This window comes from Mustela putorius, unplaced genomic scaffold (genome assembly GCF_011764305.1).
Source record: "Mustela putorius furo isolate JIRA1106 unplaced genomic scaffold, ASM1176430v1.1 tig00000743_pilon_pilon_pilon, whole genome shotgun sequence".
Taxonomy (NCBI): domain Eukaryota; kingdom Metazoa; phylum Chordata; class Mammalia; order Carnivora; family Mustelidae; genus Mustela; species Mustela putorius.
The window spans coordinates 4,930,451-4,949,841 of record NW_025421464.1 but is presented as its reverse complement, the minus strand read 5'-3'; the positions used below and the strand labels follow the sequence as shown (position 1 = coordinate 4,949,841).

At 54.4% G+C, this 19,391-nt stretch overlaps 2 protein-coding genes across 19 annotated transcripts in view; one reads left to right on the top strand and one right to left on the bottom strand.

Annotated features, from left to right (window-relative positions):
• Positions 1 to 745: 745 nt before the first annotated feature.
• CUNH20orf173 (chromosome unknown C20orf173 homolog) lies at positions 746 to 3,269 on the top strand. Its single transcript, XM_013053364.2, is given in 8 exon segments — positions 746 to 821; positions 953 to 1,099; positions 1,102 to 1,317; positions 1,521 to 1,578; positions 1,581 to 1,677; positions 1,778 to 1,940; positions 2,319 to 2,370; positions 2,664 to 3,269. Coding segments are annotated over 6 exon segments (657 nt in total). The 5' UTR covers positions 746 to 821; positions 953 to 1,003; the 3' UTR covers positions 2,346 to 2,370; positions 2,664 to 3,269.
• Positions 3,270 to 10,106: 6,837 nt separating this feature from the next.
• CEP250 (centrosomal protein 250) overlaps positions 10,107 to 19,391 on the bottom strand; it is a 49,588-nt gene continuing 40,303 nt past the window's right edge. For 13 of the 18 annotated variants that reach the window (XM_013053348.2, XM_013053354.2, XM_013053351.2 and 10 more), the window contains 6 exons: positions 16,718 to 19,333; positions 14,099 to 14,191; positions 13,739 to 13,894; positions 13,178 to 13,279; positions 11,984 to 12,046; positions 10,107 to 10,617 (listed from right to left, as the gene is read on the bottom strand). In XM_013053348.2, the coding sequence (XP_012908802.1) occupies positions 10,354 to 10,617; positions 11,984 to 12,046; positions 13,178 to 13,279; positions 13,739 to 13,894; positions 14,099 to 14,191; positions 16,718 to 19,333 (3,294 nt within the window). In that variant the 3' untranslated portion in view covers positions 10,107 to 10,353. Of the gene's footprint in view, positions 10,618 to 11,983; positions 12,047 to 13,177; positions 13,280 to 13,738; positions 13,932 to 14,052; positions 15,547 to 16,717; positions 19,334 to 19,391 lie in introns of those variants that run through there. The other 5 variants (XM_045084120.1, XM_045084122.1, XM_045084121.1 and 2 more) reach the window with 5 other exon arrangements.

Genomic DNA, 19,391 nt, shown 5'->3' with positions numbered 1-19,391 from the left:
CACTGGGTTGTTGAATATGAGGTCTGGAGAATAGAAGAGAGGTTTGAGCCAAAGTTACACAACTGGAGAGGGGCCATCACCCTGACACTAACTAGTTTTTGTTTTTTTTTAAAGATCTTATTTATTTGACAGAGACAGTGAGAGAGGGAATACAGACAGGGGGGAGTGGGAGAGGGAGAAGCAGACTCCCCACTAAGGGGCTTGAACCCAGGACTCTGGGATCATGACCTGAGCCCAAGGCAAACGCTTATCAACTGAGCCACCCAGGTGCCCCTGGCACTAACTAGTTTTTTAAGACTTTTTTTAATTTATTCATTTGACAGATAGAGATCACAAGTAGGCAGAGAGGCAGGCAGAGAGAGAGAGGGGGAAGCAGGCTCCCCGCTGAGCAGAGAGCCCGATGCGGGACTCGATCCCAGGACCCTCGGATCATGACCCAAGCCAAAGGCAGAGGCTTTAACCCATTGAGCCACACAGGCGCCCCTTGTTTTTAAGTTCCGTCTCAACTCTGCTTGTGTGTTCCATGAATACTTATTAGGTGATTCGAAGTCTTAGGGAAGTGGAGCTTAAAAAGACAGAGAGGTTTGGTGCCTGTCCTTGTGGGTCTTACATTCAGTGTAGACCACAGGTGTTTGGCGGACAGGACAAGGTGGTTGCTTGGCTCGGTGGGGAAGGAGGTCACAATGTGTGTTTTGTGATGAGTGCTCTGGTATAAGTAGTGGCACGTAGGACCACCCTGAGAGCTCGGGATTCCTCCTGTGGGGAGGATACAGGCCCTTCTCTGACCTCCATCCCAGGGCCAGTCATAGTCCTCTCTGGAGGTGAACCGATGCCTAGGGAGGGAGGAGATGAGGGGCTGGGAGGTGAGGTGTGCAGGGTTGGGGAACCCTGGGGGCCGAGGGGATAGAGAAGTGCTGGGGCCTCAGTTCCTCCTCCTCCTTCCCTGTCCCAGGCAGAGAAGTCCGTGCGCGACTGGCCATAGGACCCATCCTCTGGGCGGAACATGAAGCACTTATGGCAGATTTTTGTCCTGTGGGTCTTCTGGGTGGTTCCTTTGTGGCTGATGGCCCCCTGCCTGGATCTCAGACCTGAATCAGCCCCCCCCAGGAGAAACTGATGGTCTTGGTACCACGGCATTGCAACCACCCCTGGCTCCAACTCAGGACAAGTGGCTGCCAATCTGAGATGCTAAACTCCTCCCTCTGGCACCACGGAGCTGGAGAACGGACAGGGTTTGCTGCCTGCTATGAGAAGACCGTGGAGTACCTGACGAGGACGACAGAGTCTCTGACCCCTAACACTGTACTCTGGTATTTGGTCAGTGGGCAACTTTGAGCCCAGTCCCACCCCTTGTCCTTTCAAGGCCTAGCCCATGTCCCACTTTCCCACCCAAGCCCTCGCCCTGGCTTAGCGCACCTCTCATCTTCACGGCCTTGACCCCTGACCCCAGCGTGGGGGCCTCACCCACTACCAGGTGATACCCCGGTCCCAGCCCCCAATCTCCCTTCTGCTGTTCCCAGGGCATGAACTCAGAAAATGGACTTGGCAAAAGGTGGGAGAAGCTGTTCAAGGTGATTGGCCCTCAGTGAGCCATTTCCATCTCTACTGTGGGACTTGTGCTTTGGTGGGGAACCCCAAGACTCTACAGGCTTCTGGCCTCAGCCACAACATCAACCGGTACCCCACAGCCTTTGGGTGGGTGCTGGAAAGAGGGCAGGGCATGGGAAGTTTTCAGGGGTATCCTCAGAGTGCTGGCAATTCCTGCTCTCCTCCCCAGGATGAACCAGGGTCATGCCCAGGGCTTCGAGATGGCGCGGAACCAAACCTCAGGATGCTTCGTCTACCCTGAGAATGCCAGCATCCAGGGCTCCTGGAGATAGCTGGTGCTGCTGCTGAAGCTTTCTGGTCTGGTGTGGACTTCAGATGATCCGAGTGAGGAGGTGATAGTCTGGGAACTCAAACGTTCTTAGTACGGGGGTCAGGGGAGGTCACTGCAGTGGAGGACAGAGGGGTTCCAGGGAGACCCTCTGCTGGCTTTTTTTTTTTTTTTAAGATTTTATTTATTTATTTGACAGAGAGAGATCACAAGTAGGCAGAGAGGCAGGCAGAGAGAGGAGGAAGCAGGCTCCCCACTAAGCAGAGAGCCCGATGCAGGGCTCGATCCCAGGACCCTGGGATCATGATCTGAGCCAAAGGCAGAGGCTTTAACCCACTGAGCCACCCAGGCGCCCTGACCCTCTGCTGACTTATTAAGGGCACCTGCAGAACCTTCCCAAGTCTCAGACTGCTGAAATTCCCCTATCACCCAATTCTCTTAGATTCTGGAAGGTGGTCCAGTTCCCTAGTGGAATGGAAGGCAACCAAGACCAGGTAAGGGGACAGGAGGGAGTAAGACGGGCTGTGGGCTGCTGTGGCAAGGGGCCCAGTTCTCTTCTTCCCCACCCCCTGGTGATCAGCCCCACTTCCTCAGGTATAACCAGGGCAACTGGCTGGGTGATTGGGGTCAGTATGCATTCCTGGTACTCATGGCTCTGCTCTATCCTTGCACACCTGCAACCAGGTTAGGAAAGATTCTGGTCTATTTCTCACACAAGCAGAGAGTCTAAAAATTCTTTCAAGATCCTACATCATCTGACCCCCTCCCCCACCTTCCTCTCTCCCAGGTTCCCACATGGGGATTCTTGGTGTTCCCCAAACCCCAGCTGCGTCCTGCCTTCTCACACACTGCCGCCTCTGCCAGGAATGTCCTTCTCGTGTCTCCCTGGGGAGTCCTCTCTCTTCCTCCAATGTGAGGAGGACCCGCTGGTTGATGCCCTCTTTGCTCGGCTCTGGGGTCACACTGTGTGTTCAGAAGGCGAGCTCTGCTCTCCCATCTCTAAGAGGAAGCCTATCACACTAGATGTTCAATGAGTGCTGAAGCATCACTGGCAGACATGGGGGCAGGACAGGATCCAGCCTGTGACCCTGGGGCTCTCTTCTGTCTTATCCTATTTCCCAGGTGTTCTTATTTGGTTTTGGGACAGACCAGCTCATGAGGTGGTCCCATTACTGGGATGATAAATATTGGTTTGAGAGTAACATGCACAGTTTCAAAGAAGAGCAGAAGGTCATCCTCACGCTGCAGGGCGAGGGGAAGGTTGCTATCTACAGCTGCCATGTTTTCCATCCTGTTTAGTCCCCGGAGGCCCTAGGAGGGGGGCACCATGGAGTGTCAGAAAGAGGACCCCATATATAGATCACTCTGCTGCTAAATAAAACTATAGCTTATTTCTCTCATTGGAGTCCTGGTGATATTAAAGGGCTACATCCTATTTCAGATTCTTTTTTATTTTTTTAATTTTAAAGATTTTATTTATTTATTGGACAGAGAGATCACAAGTAGGCAGAGAGAGAAGGGGAAGCAGGCTCGCCGCCAGGCTGAGAGCCCAATGCGGGGCTCCATCCCATGATCCTGAGATCCTGAGATCATGAGATCATGATCTGGGCGGAAGGCAGAGGCTCACTGCCACCCAGGTGCCCCCTATTTCAGATTCTTAACAGCATACATATCACACATATCACCAAACCATATGTATGTATATATCTCACAAGGAATATCTATCTATCTATCTATCTATCTATCTATCTAATCTCTCACCAATAAATTTAATCAAATGAAAAGAGGAAACAAGCGAGCCCTAAAGTTGAGAACAAATCAAATGGATCTAACCATATTTAACTTGATAACAGAAGCACCAGAGAAAAGAATTATTTTGAGTTCTTTTGGAACTCAGTACACTGTATATCCTTTGCAGGATATATTCTGTGGACAAAAAGAGCTACAAAGACATTTTAAACATCACTTAGTAGATTTTTTATAATATTGGTATTATTTTTGAAACTATACGATGAGTATCATGGAACAAGGTAAATAAATAATTATAGCAATATTATTAGGAATAATAAGTATAAAGTCAGACCGGTAGAGAGTAAAAACCCTGTGACATTACATTCAAATTGGAAATATCATTATAAACTCAATTTTTAAGTTAGTTTTTATTGTGGCAAAATATACACAACATTTACCATTTTGACCATTTTAAAGCATGCAATGCAGGGCCATTAAGCACATGCTGTTGTGCAGCCAACCCCGCTGTGAACTCAAGATTTTCTTTTTTTTTTTTTTTAAGATTTTATTTATTTATTTGACAGAGATCACAAGAAGGCAGAGAGGCAAGCAGAGAGAGAGAGAGAGGAGGATACAGACTCCCTGCTAAGCAGAGAGCCCGACTCAGGGCTTGATCCCAACACCCTGGGATCACGACCTGAGCTGAAGGCAGAGGCTTTAACCCACTGAGCCACCCAAGCACCCTGACTCACAATTTTCCGAATACATTTTCTGCTCTGCCATCTGAATAGTCTAAAAGCCTGAACATAGCGGTAGCAAGGATTAATCCCAGAACCCAGATTTTGTTTTCTAAACACTTCTTTCCCACAAAGATTCCAAGTCTGGACAGAAAAGTTACAAGGAAAACCCAGACCTCAATGTTGGGAAGATTTGAACATCAAAAGTAGCACTTATGGTGGAATCACAGGGAATATAAAAAAGATACATAAAGAGATTCAGAAATAAAACCAGTTCGTTGGGAGGAACTATTACATCAACTGGGAAGGGGAAGCATTTATCCTGCTTTCCTTGTAGAAACAGTGGTTCAAGGTAACCAGACAGCCTTGGCCAACAAGGGTGTGCAGTTGCTGGGTCTGTAAATGAATAGCCAGTACATTCTACCTCTCTGTCTGCCCAAGAAGCGCGCACACACACACACACACACACGCATGCACGCACACACACTAACAAAATGCCTATGTCCCTCATGAGACCAGGTGCACATGTACCCGCTCCCCAAGGGCTCTGCGGTGACTGGCTGTTTTGCTTGGAGCCAGAGTCCAAAAATCCCCAAAGGCGTGAGCAGCACAGCTGCCCATCGTCTGTTATTCCGGGTACTGGACCCAACATGACGCATATAAACCTATTTGGAGGAATAACGTTACCCACGGCAGAAATAGTCTTTAAGAATCAGCTGCTTCTGGAGAGAGGTTGGAGAAGAACTGGATGGGAAATGGCTACCTTCTTTTCTACTGAATTTTGTAACCAGGGGATGCACTGGCTTCATTTTAAATAAATGAAACAAAAATCTGCGGTGGGGGGAAGTTTGGGTGGAGAGAAATGTACTTAGAACCACATCATGGTTAGATCACTGTAGGTTCTTTTCTTAAGAGGGGCCGGGAGGCTCTTCCTCTCCCCATCCCTGCCTTAAGCCCAGAACCCCTGCACTGGCAATAGAGGCCCCCGTCTCAGAGAGAGGGGATACCACAGTCTGGCCTGCTGTATTCCTGTCCTCATTATCCTTGATTTCCAAACCCTCCCTTGTCGGCCAGACCCTGGGCTGAATGCCAAGAGGAAGGCGATCATCCCCCAGGCCTCCAGGCAGGAACTCACAATGTGGCCTGTGTGGCGGGGTCCCTGATACTGGGCTGCCATGAAGAACCCCATGGGGCACCAAACCCATCTCCTCTAGGAAGGGCACAGGATACACCAAATGTTGCCTCTTGCCCGCTCCTTTCAGCCTCCATCAGCGCACCCTGTAGAGCTTAAGGGACTGTGAAGGAGGCCGCCAGCACAGGGGGGCGCCGGTGAGGTCCTGACCAGCTTCCTACTTCTCCCAGCGTCTGGTGTCTGAGTCAGCCCGCCTCTTGGCCCAGTGCATGGGACTGTAATGAAGCCTTCGTGGTGGATGTTAGGCTTGTGGGCTGCCTTGATGTTCACCTGTGGCTGATGCTTCTGCTCTGCTCCGGAAGGTCTGACTTGAGCAGGCTGGCTGGTAGAGCTCCAAGGGCCTGCCATCATTCTTGGGACGAACAGGCACACCTCTGGACCCCATATCCCAGTGTATCCATCCAGTCAGCTTGGAAACACCCTGAAAGGGCTTTTCAGCGGTTTCTTCCACCGTGATGTTCTGTGGCACTTTGTCTGGCTTTAATCGAGTGGCCAGTGAGTCTCTTCTGGACATCCGGGTCATTCTGTGTCTGTCTACACCCAGGCACGTCTTCCCTGGGGAAGAGCTCCTCTTTTCAGGGCTCACTGTGCAGCTTCATGACACACAGGTGTGATAAGTATTTGCCAAGTGAATGAAGGGCTGGATCCGGGGCAGGGGCAGCAGTCAGCCCATTTTCTCCACAAGGTTTCTATGTCTGGAGTTGGGCAGACGAGAGGTGGGCCCTTATACAGAGAAGGGAGTTGGGTCTACTCCAGGCACTAGCAGAAGGCAAGGGAAGCAGCCTGCTAGAATGTGAGGCTATTCTTGGCCAGGAGCAATCCTTAGATTCTTGGAGCTGCCTGGCAGGGCTGAATACTCAAATCTAGGAGAGATTATGACAGGAAACCAAGAGAGGAGTGACATATGGATCACCAGACACTGGATAAAGCCCTCCCTGATTCCCTCACCTGGACAACAAGCAATAGTTAAGGAAGAACCAAATTTGAAAACAAGTTCTCCACTCCCTGCCCACCTCTACACATAGGGCCATGTGCTGAGATCAGAGAGTAGCCACTCTCGGAGGGACATGGGGCACAGCACTAGCAGAGAAATGCACTCTCCTCGGACCCCTGACCCATTCACCTTTTTACCTCCAAGCTCTCCCACTTGTGTGAGGCTTTGGGCCTCACAAAGGCATACAAAGAGCTGATAACATTGGTTAGCAAAGGACTAAGAAGAAAGGTCATGATGTCCACACTGACAGGCCACCAATATAAACGAACTAGGTGACACCCCATGAGCACAGCCCTCCTTTCTCCAGAGGAGCCTCCGTTCTCGGCCTTGTCTCCATGGGAGTCTAGGCAAACCCGGGTCCCAGCAGAGTAGACAGAGCAAATTCCAGGGCGCCAAGTGAGACTCTGTGGTCTTCATGCTCCCTTGCCTACTTTCTAAGCGTGGGGAGAGGAGCTCAGCCTTCCCACTGTGCTGGATGGTCACACAGGGGATGTGCCCTGCCCCTCCTGCCCCCCTGCCACCAGCCCAGCTCTTCAGGGCTAGTGTCTGCACAGAGCTCAGCTGTTCCCTTCCCCTGGTCTGGGGAGCGAACAGGTGGTCAGTGGATCAGGGGGTGGGGCTGGGGAGGACGCGGCACTTGAAGGTATCATCTGTCCAAAGACCAATTAATTAAACAATCAGTTGGCTGAAAGGGACCTGTCTCACAGGTGGAGAGGAGGCCTGCATGCAAAGTCTTAGCCTGGGAGTTGCCTTGATGCTTTTGTGGGTGAAGGATCCCCACCTCCACGGTGCTTCTGGAAAGTTCTCCTGCTGGCCCCAGAGCTGCAGAGGCTCTGAGGTTGCTCACCACGGCGCCACATCTGCATAGCCTGTTTTCACGGGCGGGCTGTCTGCCTGGTCTGACTTCCAGATGGGCTCCAAAGCTCCTCATGGAGCTAGAGACCTCCATCTCCAGAGTTCCTGGGCTCTGGGCTGTATCCCCTCCCTGACTCCTTTTCCACTCCAATGGGGTCCAGCCTCCTCTGTGTGAGAACACGGCATCAAGTGGTAAGTGGTCTGTGCTCTTCTCCACAGGCACTGATGCTGGGAGACCCAACTCGTGTCCAGCAGGTCAAGGAGGAACTATTTCAGCTGATCCCCGGTCCCCAGGTCACAGCAAAACCCTGAGACCTGCCCACACCTGTCCCGTGCTAAACAGTGCAGGACTCAGGGGATCTGCAGTCTTTGCGCCATGGGACATCCACCGTTGAGCAGCACACTGGGTCTCAGAGGGGGCGGGAGGGTGAAGGTGGTGAGCAGTGCTGGCCTGTGAACCCCAGTGCCCTCCTGACTTCCTGTCTCTGCAGAATGAACCAGGCCCCATTTTTAGGTTCAGGGAACAAGGGTAACCAAAAGAGCCTACCTGCACATAAAGTACTGGAGAGGGCCTGGGAGCTGGCAAGAATTCCCACTCCCTGTGGAAGCTTCCAGATGTAGCGTGGGCTGCACGGTCTTGAGCCTTGGTGGACAAGGGCACCTCTTACCAGGTGGTGTGACTGGTGGAGGCCCCAGGCCTGGAGCAGGCACCCCTTGGCTTTTTTATTTTTTTAAAGACTTTATTTATTTTTTGGCAGACAGAGATCACAAGTAGGCAGAGAGAGGAGGAGGCAGGCTCCCCGCTGAGCAGAGAGCCCGATGCAGGGTTCTGGGATCATGACCTGAGCCGAAGGCAGAGCCTTTAACCCACTGAGCCACCCAGGCACCCCACCCCTTGGCTTTTTGGTGTAAATGTCGATCTTGCTGTCACTAGGCCACCTGTGACTACATTCCCTACCCCCTCGCTAACATATAGACAGTTTTTCCTTTCCTACCTCATGCCAGGCAGCTTTTTTGCCTTCAAGCTTCTGCTAGTCCCAAATAGGGAAGCAGATGGATGAGTCAAGGTAACTAGGTTGTGCTCTGGTGATCCTTGTTCTAATACACAGTATGGAGACTCGTTGAGAGTGGGATGCCGCACCCCCCCAGACCTAGGCACTCCCTGGAACAGGAACGTGGCCCAGGCTCTGGCTCAGCTCTTGTCCCTTTCTACTCTTAGGGCTTTCTGGCCTGTACCAGCCTCTAGCAAAACAGATGAGGAGGAGGTTGGAGGAAGAAGTTTTGTGAAAGGAGACCCTTGCGCTCAGCTCTGACCTTTCCCCTTAGGGATCTGGTGACCAACTTCACCATCCTCAAGTACATCCACGAGACCTAGCTGGTCAGGAACATAACCCAACCACCGATTTGCTGTGGCATGGGACAAGGAGAAGGAAAGGAAGCGCTGGCCTGATGCCCTTAGGTAAGGTTGGGTCCTGTCTGGAAGGTCCACACTCTAAGCTAGAGAACTAGAGGGAAGAGACTGGAAAGGAAGGTTCCAAGAGAAGTCCTGTTTGTCTTTGAGAACTCCTGGCACAGAAAAGGCCAGGTGAGGATTCTGAGTCATAGGGAGCCTGAGCAGAGGTGGCATCCAGGGTCTAGAATCTTTAGGGCCTCAGGTATAGTTCGGCGGGGGGAGGGGAAGGGTTCTAAACTGTGACTTTTTACTAAGCATCTGTTGCGGAGTCTCGTACCATGAATTTTTTTTTAGAACAAAGCTTCAGCAGTGGTGAACCCCCCTCTCCCATCCGCTCTGTGTAATGTGAGGGGATACAAGGGGACTGAGCCCTGAGTAAGTAGGTTTGGGGTAGTGGGGTGCTGCTCTCAAAACCCACATTCTTGACTAGGCCTTAGCTCCATCCTCAGGCTTAGAAAAAGGAATTCCAGATGACAACTGAAGGGCCAGAAGGTGGCCAAGCCCAGCTTCTCTAAAGAAAACTGTTCTCTTAGGCTTCAAAGAAGTTGCCAATGGTAAGTCTTAGCCAGTGAATGGGGTTCAGTCCAGGGTGCCTCCACCAGGGTCAGTCCATAAGTGACAAATTCTGCTATCGTCCAGCCTCTTTACTGGTTTGACACGTGACTGGACTATGGGGGACCAGAGTTGGTCCCAGGTGGTATGCCCAGGAAGGGAGGCTGGGGGCATTCACTCAGAGAAGGGGAGTGAAACCAGATGGAATGTCTGAACTCGAGAGACCGACTAGCCGAAGGTCAACTCAGTGTTTCTGAAGCCCTAGAACTTAAGTCAAGAACATATTATAGTTCCTCATCCTCCCTGAGATCAAATCTAGATTCTAAGCCCCTCTATCATCCCCTTCCCTCCCCATCTACCCTCGGCCCCAGCACACTCCGCCATAGGCCCACAGATCTCACCAGCAGGCCTAGCAACCCCGCCTGACGGCTCCAGCCTTCAACGGCCAGCTCAAGCCTTCCTTCCTTGGTCACTGAAATTTCTATGCACTTCTGGTCAGCACACAGAGCTGTGACTCATCCATGAGTGTTCCTGCCAACTGGACTCAAGCTCCCTGTGGACAGGGGCTTTGTCTTGCTGAGTCTGCCATAAGCCTTCTCTGTCAGAATGCAGGTGGACAAGGAACTCACGCCGCCTGACAGGAATCTGTGGCAAATTCTTCCTTCACAAATGCCCCGCTGTGCTGTGGCCACCCAGTGACAAAGTGGAGACAGTAGCAGAGAACAAACACAGAGACGTGGGGTTTATTGTTGGTGGGGAGGTGCTGGGACAACACAATTGAGACAAGAGGCATCGGATGCTCCTGTAGGTGACTCTGTGGGCAGCTGTGACTTGCCTCGCTCCCATGGGAGCCAGGGCCTGCTCCCAGCCTTGTGGGCTTCCTTCCTTCCTCCTGGGCCATGACAGCCAGCTGTCCATCCATGTAGTCCCAGGCTGGCCTGGATTCTGCCCCGGGTGCGGCTGCTACCTGGAGATGGCTTGGGTAGTGCTGGGACTGGGGCACAGCGGGACTGGTCCTGGGGACGTCAGACTTTGAGTCAGGGACTCGTCCAGCTTGCGGGTCTCGGCTTCCAGGACGGTGGCCTCAGGGGCCTGGGCCACGGCCAGCAGAGAGTGGGAGAGGCTGTGGTGCAGGCCCGCTAGCTCACGGCTGGTCTGCACCGAACGAGCAATGTAGTCCTGCTTCTGCTTCCGCTCCAAGGCCAGCTGGGCTCGCAGCAGGGCCACCTGGGTCAGTGCGGGTTGGGGGAGGGGACCAAGAGGGAAAGAGTAATTAAGGGCCTTGAAGCGGCCCCAAGTCCTCCTGCTCCGCTCCTGGGAAGAGCATTTGAATCAACTACCCCACGCCAATCTCAGGATCAGGCTCTAGGGTGTCTGGGACAAGGGCCCTTGGGAGTCCTGGGAAATCCAGGGCTCCTCAACCCTGGCCATGTAGGAGACTCAGATAGGGGCCTTACAAACAACAGCAATGACAAAACTACTCATCCGTTTTATTGAGGGATCATTTGCATGTAATAAAATGCCAGGATTTTAAGAACATGTTGTGATGAGTTTGATCACACACGTGTGCGTGCGTAACCGCTATCCTGATCGAGATACAGAGTATTTTATCGTCACCGCAGTACGCTCTACTCTGGAAACTCTTGATAAATACTCTGACTTAATTAGAGGGCGCTGAGGCCTGGGCATCAGCGTTTTTTCAAAGCTTCCCAGGTGGTTCTCAGGTGCAGCCAGGGCTGGGAATCACTGACGAACCCTTGTTTCTCCAATGAATACACAGCACCAGGAGGTGGTTATGGGGAGCTCCGGGCAGCGCCAGGACGAGGGTGAGGCAGAGAGGCCCCTGGGTTGTGGAATTTAAGGAGGGACTCCAGGTCGCCAGTGAGCATCTCCTTAAAATTCTCACCTGGGTGTCTCCCTTGCCTCACCCTTGTGTGGGCCCCATCTCGGGAATGCTTTGTGTGAATTCCAACTAATAGCTCAGTCTAGTCATATGGTCAGGCTCTGCTGGTAGTGACTATTAGTTCCTGAAACAGGCCCAGAAATAAAAATTCCACGGTTCTTACTACTCTGGGGCCTTGAGAGACAGGGTGAGTCTTCAGGTAAGGCCTGGGAGGCAAGAAGGCACTTGATCCTGGCTTTCTGGGGCGAGGCAGCTGGAGCTGCGCTTTGAGGTGTGGATCTTGGTGCTGGTGCCAGGCTACTCTGCCTGGTGTGTTGGCAACAGCACGGGTGCATGTGAGGGCAGAGGAGGCTGGGATCCTTGTTGTTTGCTTTCCTCTGTCCTCCTAGAATCTTCTGTCTGCCCTTCAGCCCTCTTTATTCTCCTGCTCCTTCATAGCTAGGAACCTGGTGGTCTGGGGTCTGGAGCATGCTTTCTTCCCTCCTCCTACTCTAAGCAGATGGGAGGTTGAGTTGGGACTGGGCTCTTCTTGCCTCCCACACAGACTGAGGTTCTCTGAGGGAGGAACTATTTCCTGTCTCCCTGCTGGAGGGGCACAAAGGGTCAGGCACACAGCAGACACTCCTGCTTTATTGCCTGATGGCAAAGGAGGGAAAGGGGGCTTAGAAAGCTGATCCTTCCAGAACATACCTCTTTCTGCAGTTCGGCCACGTGCTTGGCATCTGAGGAGCCCTTCTGTCCTCCTCTTCCATCCTACGAAGACAAATACCATTCTTACTGGAATAGGCCTTCCTGCCCTAGGGGTTCTGAAATAGGCATCTTTAGCCAGCTCATCTCAATCCTGGGGGCCAAGGCAAGAGCTATGTGACAGAACCCAGACTGGACTCCACGGGGCACAATGACCATTGGGCAAGGAAGCCTGGGAGGGCCCAAGCCAGCCTAGTGGATGACGCCCCACAGAGACCTGATGTTGAACATCCAAAAGGCCTGGGTGGCATTGGCTTCTTGAAGTCAGTCACCTTTTTTTTTTTCTCTTTTTATTTTTTTATCTATTTGACAGAGAGAGAGAGAGATCACAAGTAGGCAGAGAGGCAGGCAGAGTGAGAGAGAGGAGGAAGCAGGCTCCATGCCGAGCAGAGAGCCCAATGCGGGACTCGATCCCAGGACCCTGAGACCCTGACCTGAGCCGAAGGAAGCGGCCTAACCCACTGAGCCATCCAGGCGCCCAGTCACCTTTTAATTTACAGAAGTATAACATGCATTTGCCTTGTGGCAGCCCTGGGCTGTGAGCTAGGGGTGCAGAAAGGAAGTAAGACGAGGTGCCTGCCCTTGGGAAGCTTTCATAAAGGAAGGGGGATGGAGAGCTCGGAGACACTCAGCTGGCAGCAGTCTCTCCCCGACAGGCCACAGCACCGTTCATGGATAGCATAACTCAGCTAGAAGAGTCCTAGTATGGGGAGTCTTCCTCCAGTTCCTTACCCCAAAAAGGGAGTCTAACTCCTGGAAATCCCACAGACTCTAACCTCGCAAATTCAGTCCTATAAGGGAGGAGATCTGAGAGGCCCACAAAGCTGCTCTAAGGCTCATGGGCATGTCAGGGTCTGGCAAGTACCACCTGACACCCACTCACCCGGGATTCTGACCAGAAACTTGATGAGCCCCGCTCCTAGATGAGCCCAAGGCCCTGGTCTGCAAGCAGGGAGGTTACACATCAGGGAAGGCTTTTTGAGCTCCTGAGAAGGTAGGGCTGTGAGCCGTGACTCCATCCCCACCCACTGAAGATGGATGGGCCTCCTTCCTGAGTCAGGGACAGACTGAGCTGTGCAGAAGCCAGCCTGGAGGGGCTCCCCTGAGCAGCTCACACGGCCGTGTCCCCCTGCAAACCTGCTGTATGGGGGACGAAGCTGTGGCTTCCCTGACCTCCGAGACGCCCGTCCTCGATGCGCGCATGGAGTCCCTCTTCAGTTTCCTGCGCTCTCGCTCCACCTGCCGAGATGCAGGTGGAAAGTCAGGGCTCGGCTTGGCTCTGGGGCTGGAACAGAACTGCTGCCCTCAAGAGGAGGCTGGCATGCGTGTGGCTGTGGGTGTAGGGGTGAGCAGGGGACAGCAACCTCGAGAAGGGGTGAGGAGGGCGCAGGCCAGGGCAGCCCTGAGAGCAGAGAGGTGCTGCTGGGGCAGAGAGGTAGGACCCGCCTCTCAGGCCTTCTGACTGGGCTTAGCAAATGCTTTCTGTAGTATTTTGGGCTCTGCAGGCCGTTAGATCTCTGGCCCAACTATTTGACTCCACTATGCCGGTGTTCCCATGAACACTACTTTTCAGCAAGAGGCAGCAGGCTGGATATGACCCCTGATCTGACTGCTCTGCTCCGGGGGCTCCATGAGAAGTGAAGATACCCGTGTGCTGAGCCCCAGATAAGGACACTGAGGACACGAGAAAGGACTCACCTGCTCCAAGGCGGCCCGCAGCTGGACGTTGTGATGCTGCAGCCTGCTCCGGTCAATCTCTAGCTGTGCCACTGCTCGCTGGAGGTGTTCCAGCCTCTGTCCCCAGAGCTGCTTCTCCTCTGTCCCAAGACCAGGCTCAGCCTCTCCCCCTGGCACCTGCGGGACAGCCCGGGGACTCTCACCTGGCCAGCCCCTTAGACCAATGGGGGAACAAACAGAGGGCAAACAGACCAGTGTGGCAGGTCTGAGCTTCAGGGACCCAATTTCCAAAGGAGGGGAACAAGCCCCTGGAAAGGAGCTTCCTCCTGGCCATCGGTTCCCACCAGGCCCCCAGCTCACCTCTTTCAGCTGTGCACCTACCTCTTCTCTGGGTCCCCGTTCTGCTCTGCTGGTTGAGCCGGGGCTCAGGAGTCGCTCCTTCTCCAGAGCTTGCCTGGTGAGCTCCAACTCATCCTGGGTTATTGAAGTGTGGAGCAAATCGCACCGTAGCAACCTCCTACCCAGCCCCATGCTACCTTCCATCCTCATCAAAACCCCAGAATTCTCTCATCAGGTTATAATCTTATTGTTCCTGGAGCCTCTGAGCTATTCTAGGGTAGAATTTTTATTTACAGATGACAAGCAAAGCAGTAGAGAGGGATCTGTTGGAAGTTACATGGTGGGCTAGGACTAAAACCTGCCTTGTTTGAGATCTTGCATAAATTAAGCAGCAACCTGGAGCACTGAGGTGTTGTAGAAAGAGCATGGAGGGTGCCTGGGTGGCTCAAGGGGTTAAAGCCTCTGTCTTCTGCTCAGGTCATGATCCCAGGACCCTGGGACTGAGCCCCGCATCCGGCTCTCTGCTCAGCAGGGAGCCTGCTTCTTCCTCTCTCTCTGCCTGCCTCTCTGCCTACTTGTGATCTCTAACTGTGAAATAAATAAAATATCATGGATTCGGGAGACACACAGAGCAGGGTATTCTGTTGCTACTTACTGGCAATATGACCTGGGTCAAGATATGAGCTCTCTCCAAAACCCAATTTCCTCATTTGCAAAATGACCACATGCTCCATGAAGCATAGATCAGGCTTTTGGGGTTTAATCCCTCCTGATAAGCGGGGGCCTCAGGCTAGATATTTTCTAGGCACTGTATGTCTCACAGGGGGAGTTCGGCAAACAGGCAGCATTCTAGAGTCAGACTCCCTAGATCTAGTTCTGCCATTGACTGGCCATATGACCTTGGACAAGTTACTTGGCCTCTCTGAACTATAAACGAGAGATAATTCCAGCTTCTCAGGGTTGTTGTGGAGGGAAGCAAGAGCAACAGTGCATGGCATGGAAAATGCTTAATAGAAGATATGATGGCAGTTAGATGAAGGGCTGTATCTGAAAGATGTTCTTGAGTGTTCGGGGGGGGGGTGGTGCCAGTGCAGGGGGATGCTGACCGGAGCTATAATACTGCTCAGCAATCCTCCCGCCCAGCAACAGACCTTACTTGTTCTGTGACTATACGAACGAGCCTAGAGATAGGAAAAGAATTCTACTTATCGAATGCTTATCTCTTTTCATACTCAAGATGGCCCTACAGGGCTGGTATTGGTATTCCCCCAAAAGTCAGAGAAGTGAAGGCACTTATCTGGGGTCACACAGCCCATAAACTGTAGGATGGTATTGCAAACCCAGGAACTTGACTCCAAAGTTCACACTTGGATCCCCTTCTCGGCATATTGCCCCCAGACGGGAAGCCCCTGCAGCGCTGTGTCTGAGAGGATGGGAGGGGTTCTCTGGGGCTCAGCCCTGGTCAAGGCCCAAGATGTGGGGTCAATTTCCTGGAAAAAATGGGCTGGGTTGTTCTTGGCAAGAGAGACAATGCTTCTCTATGGCCAACGGTCAACCTTGCTTTCCTGTCTGCTCTGTTGCAGGCCTTGTGGCCAGTGCTGGGGCAGCAAAGGGGACTAAGGCATGGCCCCTGACCTTGAAGTTGAATGCCACACCCTAAAGTCCACTTCCCTTCTCATTTGATATTCCATCTAGAAGAGTTCACTTATCCTTAACTGCTGAGGACCCCAAGTCTATCCTTAGCCTCACCCTTCAACTTCAGATCACTTCACAGACCCGCTTCCTGGACCTCACCCCCTACAGGTCCCACAGGCACCTCATTCTGCGGCTATTCCACAGCATTCCTGAAACCTGCCTATGAGCAGAAACCTGGGGGGTCGGTTTCCTTCTGCCCTTTCTTTAGTCCCCTGTTTCTTAGCCAGTCAGCTGCCAGAAGGCCTGTGAGCTTCTAGGCCCCCCCCCACCGCCCCGAGTCACCATCCACCCTTCCTGTCTTCGGTCATCATTTGTCCCAGGACTTCGAGGACCACCTCCTTGTCGGTCTCCCCAGATCTACTGTGACATTAGATGTGTCACCCTCCCTCACTGCCCCAAACACTTCGTCCAGATCCCACTGGTCACCCAGGTCCTCGACATGACTCCAAAGCCCTGAATGATGGGGCCCTCGCTGCCTTGTCTTCTGTGGTCAATTGCCCCTCTGCGTCCCATTCAGCCTGAGGTCTTGTACGGCTGCTCCATGTTCTCCTTCCTCTTTCCTCTTCCCCAGAAAGCTCCTCCCCACCCTGTGCTTGGCTAATTCCTTACTGGTTCCTTCAGATTTAATCTTAAACTCTGCTTTGACTGGGAAGCCTTCTAGGATTTACCACTAGGAGAGGCCAGCTGGGTGCCCTCTTTGTGCTCAAGAGCACGCCGAACTTCCCTACCGAGGCTCTGACTTGAACTAGACACTGCATTCCAAGTGCTTATCCGCTAGACCATAAGCTCTATGGAACTGTGGGCGTCTCTCCATATCCTCCCAGATGAGCACAATACCCTGGATTCCATCTCTCTCTGCCCTCTTGCACCCTGAGGTGTCACAAGCCCGGGGTGGCAGGGACCCTCTGAGTGCAGCCAGACATCAGCCTCTGCCCCCCAGCCGTTACCACCCATGGAGTGACTCACCTGCAGCTTCTGCTGCTCCGAGTCCCGCTCCAGAACAGAGGCCTGCAGGAACATGGCTACGTCCTGCAGGCTGCTGACGCTCGCCTTGCTCTGGGCCAGGGACAGCGCCAAGTCCTGGGCCTTCTCCCTCCACTCTATCTCCCGGGCCTCCGTCTGCCTCAGCGCTGCCTGCAGTCGCTCCAGCTCCTGCTGCAGCCGCGGCCCGGCAGCGCCAAGCTTTGTAAAGGGCTCCTCCGCCGGGGAGGCTGCGTGGCTGTGGGCTGAGTCCTCCAGATTCTTCCTTTGCTGGGCCTCCCTCAGCCCCATGATCTCCTTTTCCTTTTGGGCTAGAGTCAGCTGCAACTCCCTTAGGCTTTCACGGAGGCCCCGCACCTCTTCCTCTTCTCTCCCCCGCTCCGGACCCTGGTTCCCTGGGAGGGCATCTTCTCGGGCTCTCTGGGCCACAGACTGCTCTAGTAGCTGTCCCTGCCTCTTCTGATAGCTCAGCTCCTCATCCTTCTGGGCCAGTGCCCGCTGGAGCTGCTGCACGGCCTCCTGGTGCCGGAGATCCCGGTCCTGGATCTCACCTTCCCGCCTCCGCAGGGCCTCCTCCAGCTGCCGGGCCTGTGCCTGGCAGGAGTCCAGGGCAGTCTGCAAGGTGGCCGTGCTGGCCTCCAGGCTGCGGCTCAGTTCTGCCTGCCCCAGCAGCCGCTGCTCCTTCTCCTGCAGGGCGGCCTGAGCCTTGCTCAGGGCCTCCTGCAGAGCCTCGGCCTGCTCCCGGGCTGTCTCCTCCCGCTGCTCGGAGGACCGGCTGGCTGCCTGCAGAGCCTCCAGCTCCTGGTCCCGGTCCTTGAGCGCAGCCTCTGCCCGCAGCAGGCGGTCCCGCAGGCCCGTGACCTCTGTCTCGTGCTCCTGGGCCCGCTCGGCACACTGTTGCCGGAGGGCCAGCAGAGCCTCCTCCTGCTCCCGAGACTCGGCCCTGAGGTCAGCCAACACCTCCTCCAGGGCCTGCCCACGCTGTCCCTCCACAGCCAGCTCCTCCTGAAGCCTTCGCACATGCTCCCTGTGCTCCTCGAGCTCTCCCTGGCGCTCCTGCAGCTGCACACGGGCCCGTTCCACGGTGCCCTGCAGCGCGCTCGCCTGCTCCTTCGCCGTCTCCTCCTGCGCCCGCGCCTGCTGCTGCTGGTGCCGCAGGGCCTCGAGCTCCTGGTCCCTCTGCGCCAGGGCTCTCTGCGCCTCCTCCAGGTGAGCCTGCAGGGCCTGCTCTTTGAGCTCCCCCCGTTCCCGGGCCTCCTGCAGGTGCCGCTGCAGGACCACTAGCTCCTGCTCTCGCTGGCTCAGGAGCAGGCTGGTCTCCCCCACCTTCCTGTGCAGGCCCTGGAGCTGCTGCTCCAACTGGTCCTTGTGCTCCCTCAGCTCGTGCAGGCGCTCCTGCTGGCATTCCACTTCCTTCTCCTTATCACGCAGGATCAGCTTCAGGTGCTCGAGGCTCCCACGCTGGGCTTTACTCGGGCTCTTCCCTTCCTCCGCCTGCTCCTGCATGGGCGGCCTCTGGGAGGCCAGCTCCCGGCCTCTCTCCCTCAACGACAGCTTGATCTGGCCCAGGTCCTCCTCCAGCATCTTGGTCTGCAGCGTCCTCTGGTCTTCTAGGGCCCGAATCCTCTCCCTCTGGAGCAGTACATCCTGGTCCCGCCTCTCCAGGTCCCGAGCCAGACGCTCTTTCTGCCTCTGTAGCTCCTCGATCTGCTCTCGCTGGCACGTCAGCTCCTGGTCCTTGTCCTGGAGCTCTCTTGCCAGAAGGGTGCCGTGGCTCTCCAGTTCGTCGATCTGGCTGCTCTGGGCCTGCAGCTCCTGGCTCCTCTCCTCCAGGTCCAGTGTCAGGTGGGTGAGGGCCACCCTCTGCATCTCCCTCTGGCCCTCCAGCTCCTCGATGGCCTTTTGCTGGCATTCCATTTGGTGATGGTTTTCCTCCAGTTCCAGGGCGAGGCACTCCAGAGTGACCAGCTGCTTCTTCAGATCCTGAATCTGTTCTTTCTGGGACTCTATCACTTGGGCCTTCTTCTCAAGTTCAAGAAGCTGATGCTCCAAGATGCTCCCCTGGGTCTCTCGAGCCTTCTCAAGCTCTTTGATTTGCTCCCTCTGCACGGCCAGCTTCTGCTCCCGCTCCTGAACGGCCAGGGGCAGGTGCTCTAAGACAGACCTGCACTTCTCCAGCTCCTGGATCTGCTCGTGTTGCACGCCCACCTCCTGGCTCCTCTTCTCCAGGTCCAGAGACAGGGCGTCCAAAGCAACCTTCTGCATCTCCCGTTGTTTCTCCAGCTCCTGGATGCTTCCCCGCAGAGCCTCCACCTCCCCTTCTTTTTCGGAGAGGGCCTGGGTCAGGATAGCTAAATTTTCCTGCAGAGCCTTCCACTCGGCCACTGTCAGCTCGCCCTGCTCCTGCAGAGCCTGGGCTCGCTCACGCTCGGTCTCTGCTTCCTCGCTCTTGAGTTTCAGGGCCGAGCGAGCGGTTCTCAGGTCCTCCTCCAGAGCCCTGACAGCACTGGCCTGAGCCCTGGCTTCTGCCACAGATGCCTGCAGACGGTCCACCTGGGCCATCACGTTCTCCTTGGCTGCCTGCAGGAGCTCTCGCTCCTTCTGGAAAAGAAGAAGAAAAACCACCGTGGGCTACATTTCCCAGATACCATCTGCCCAG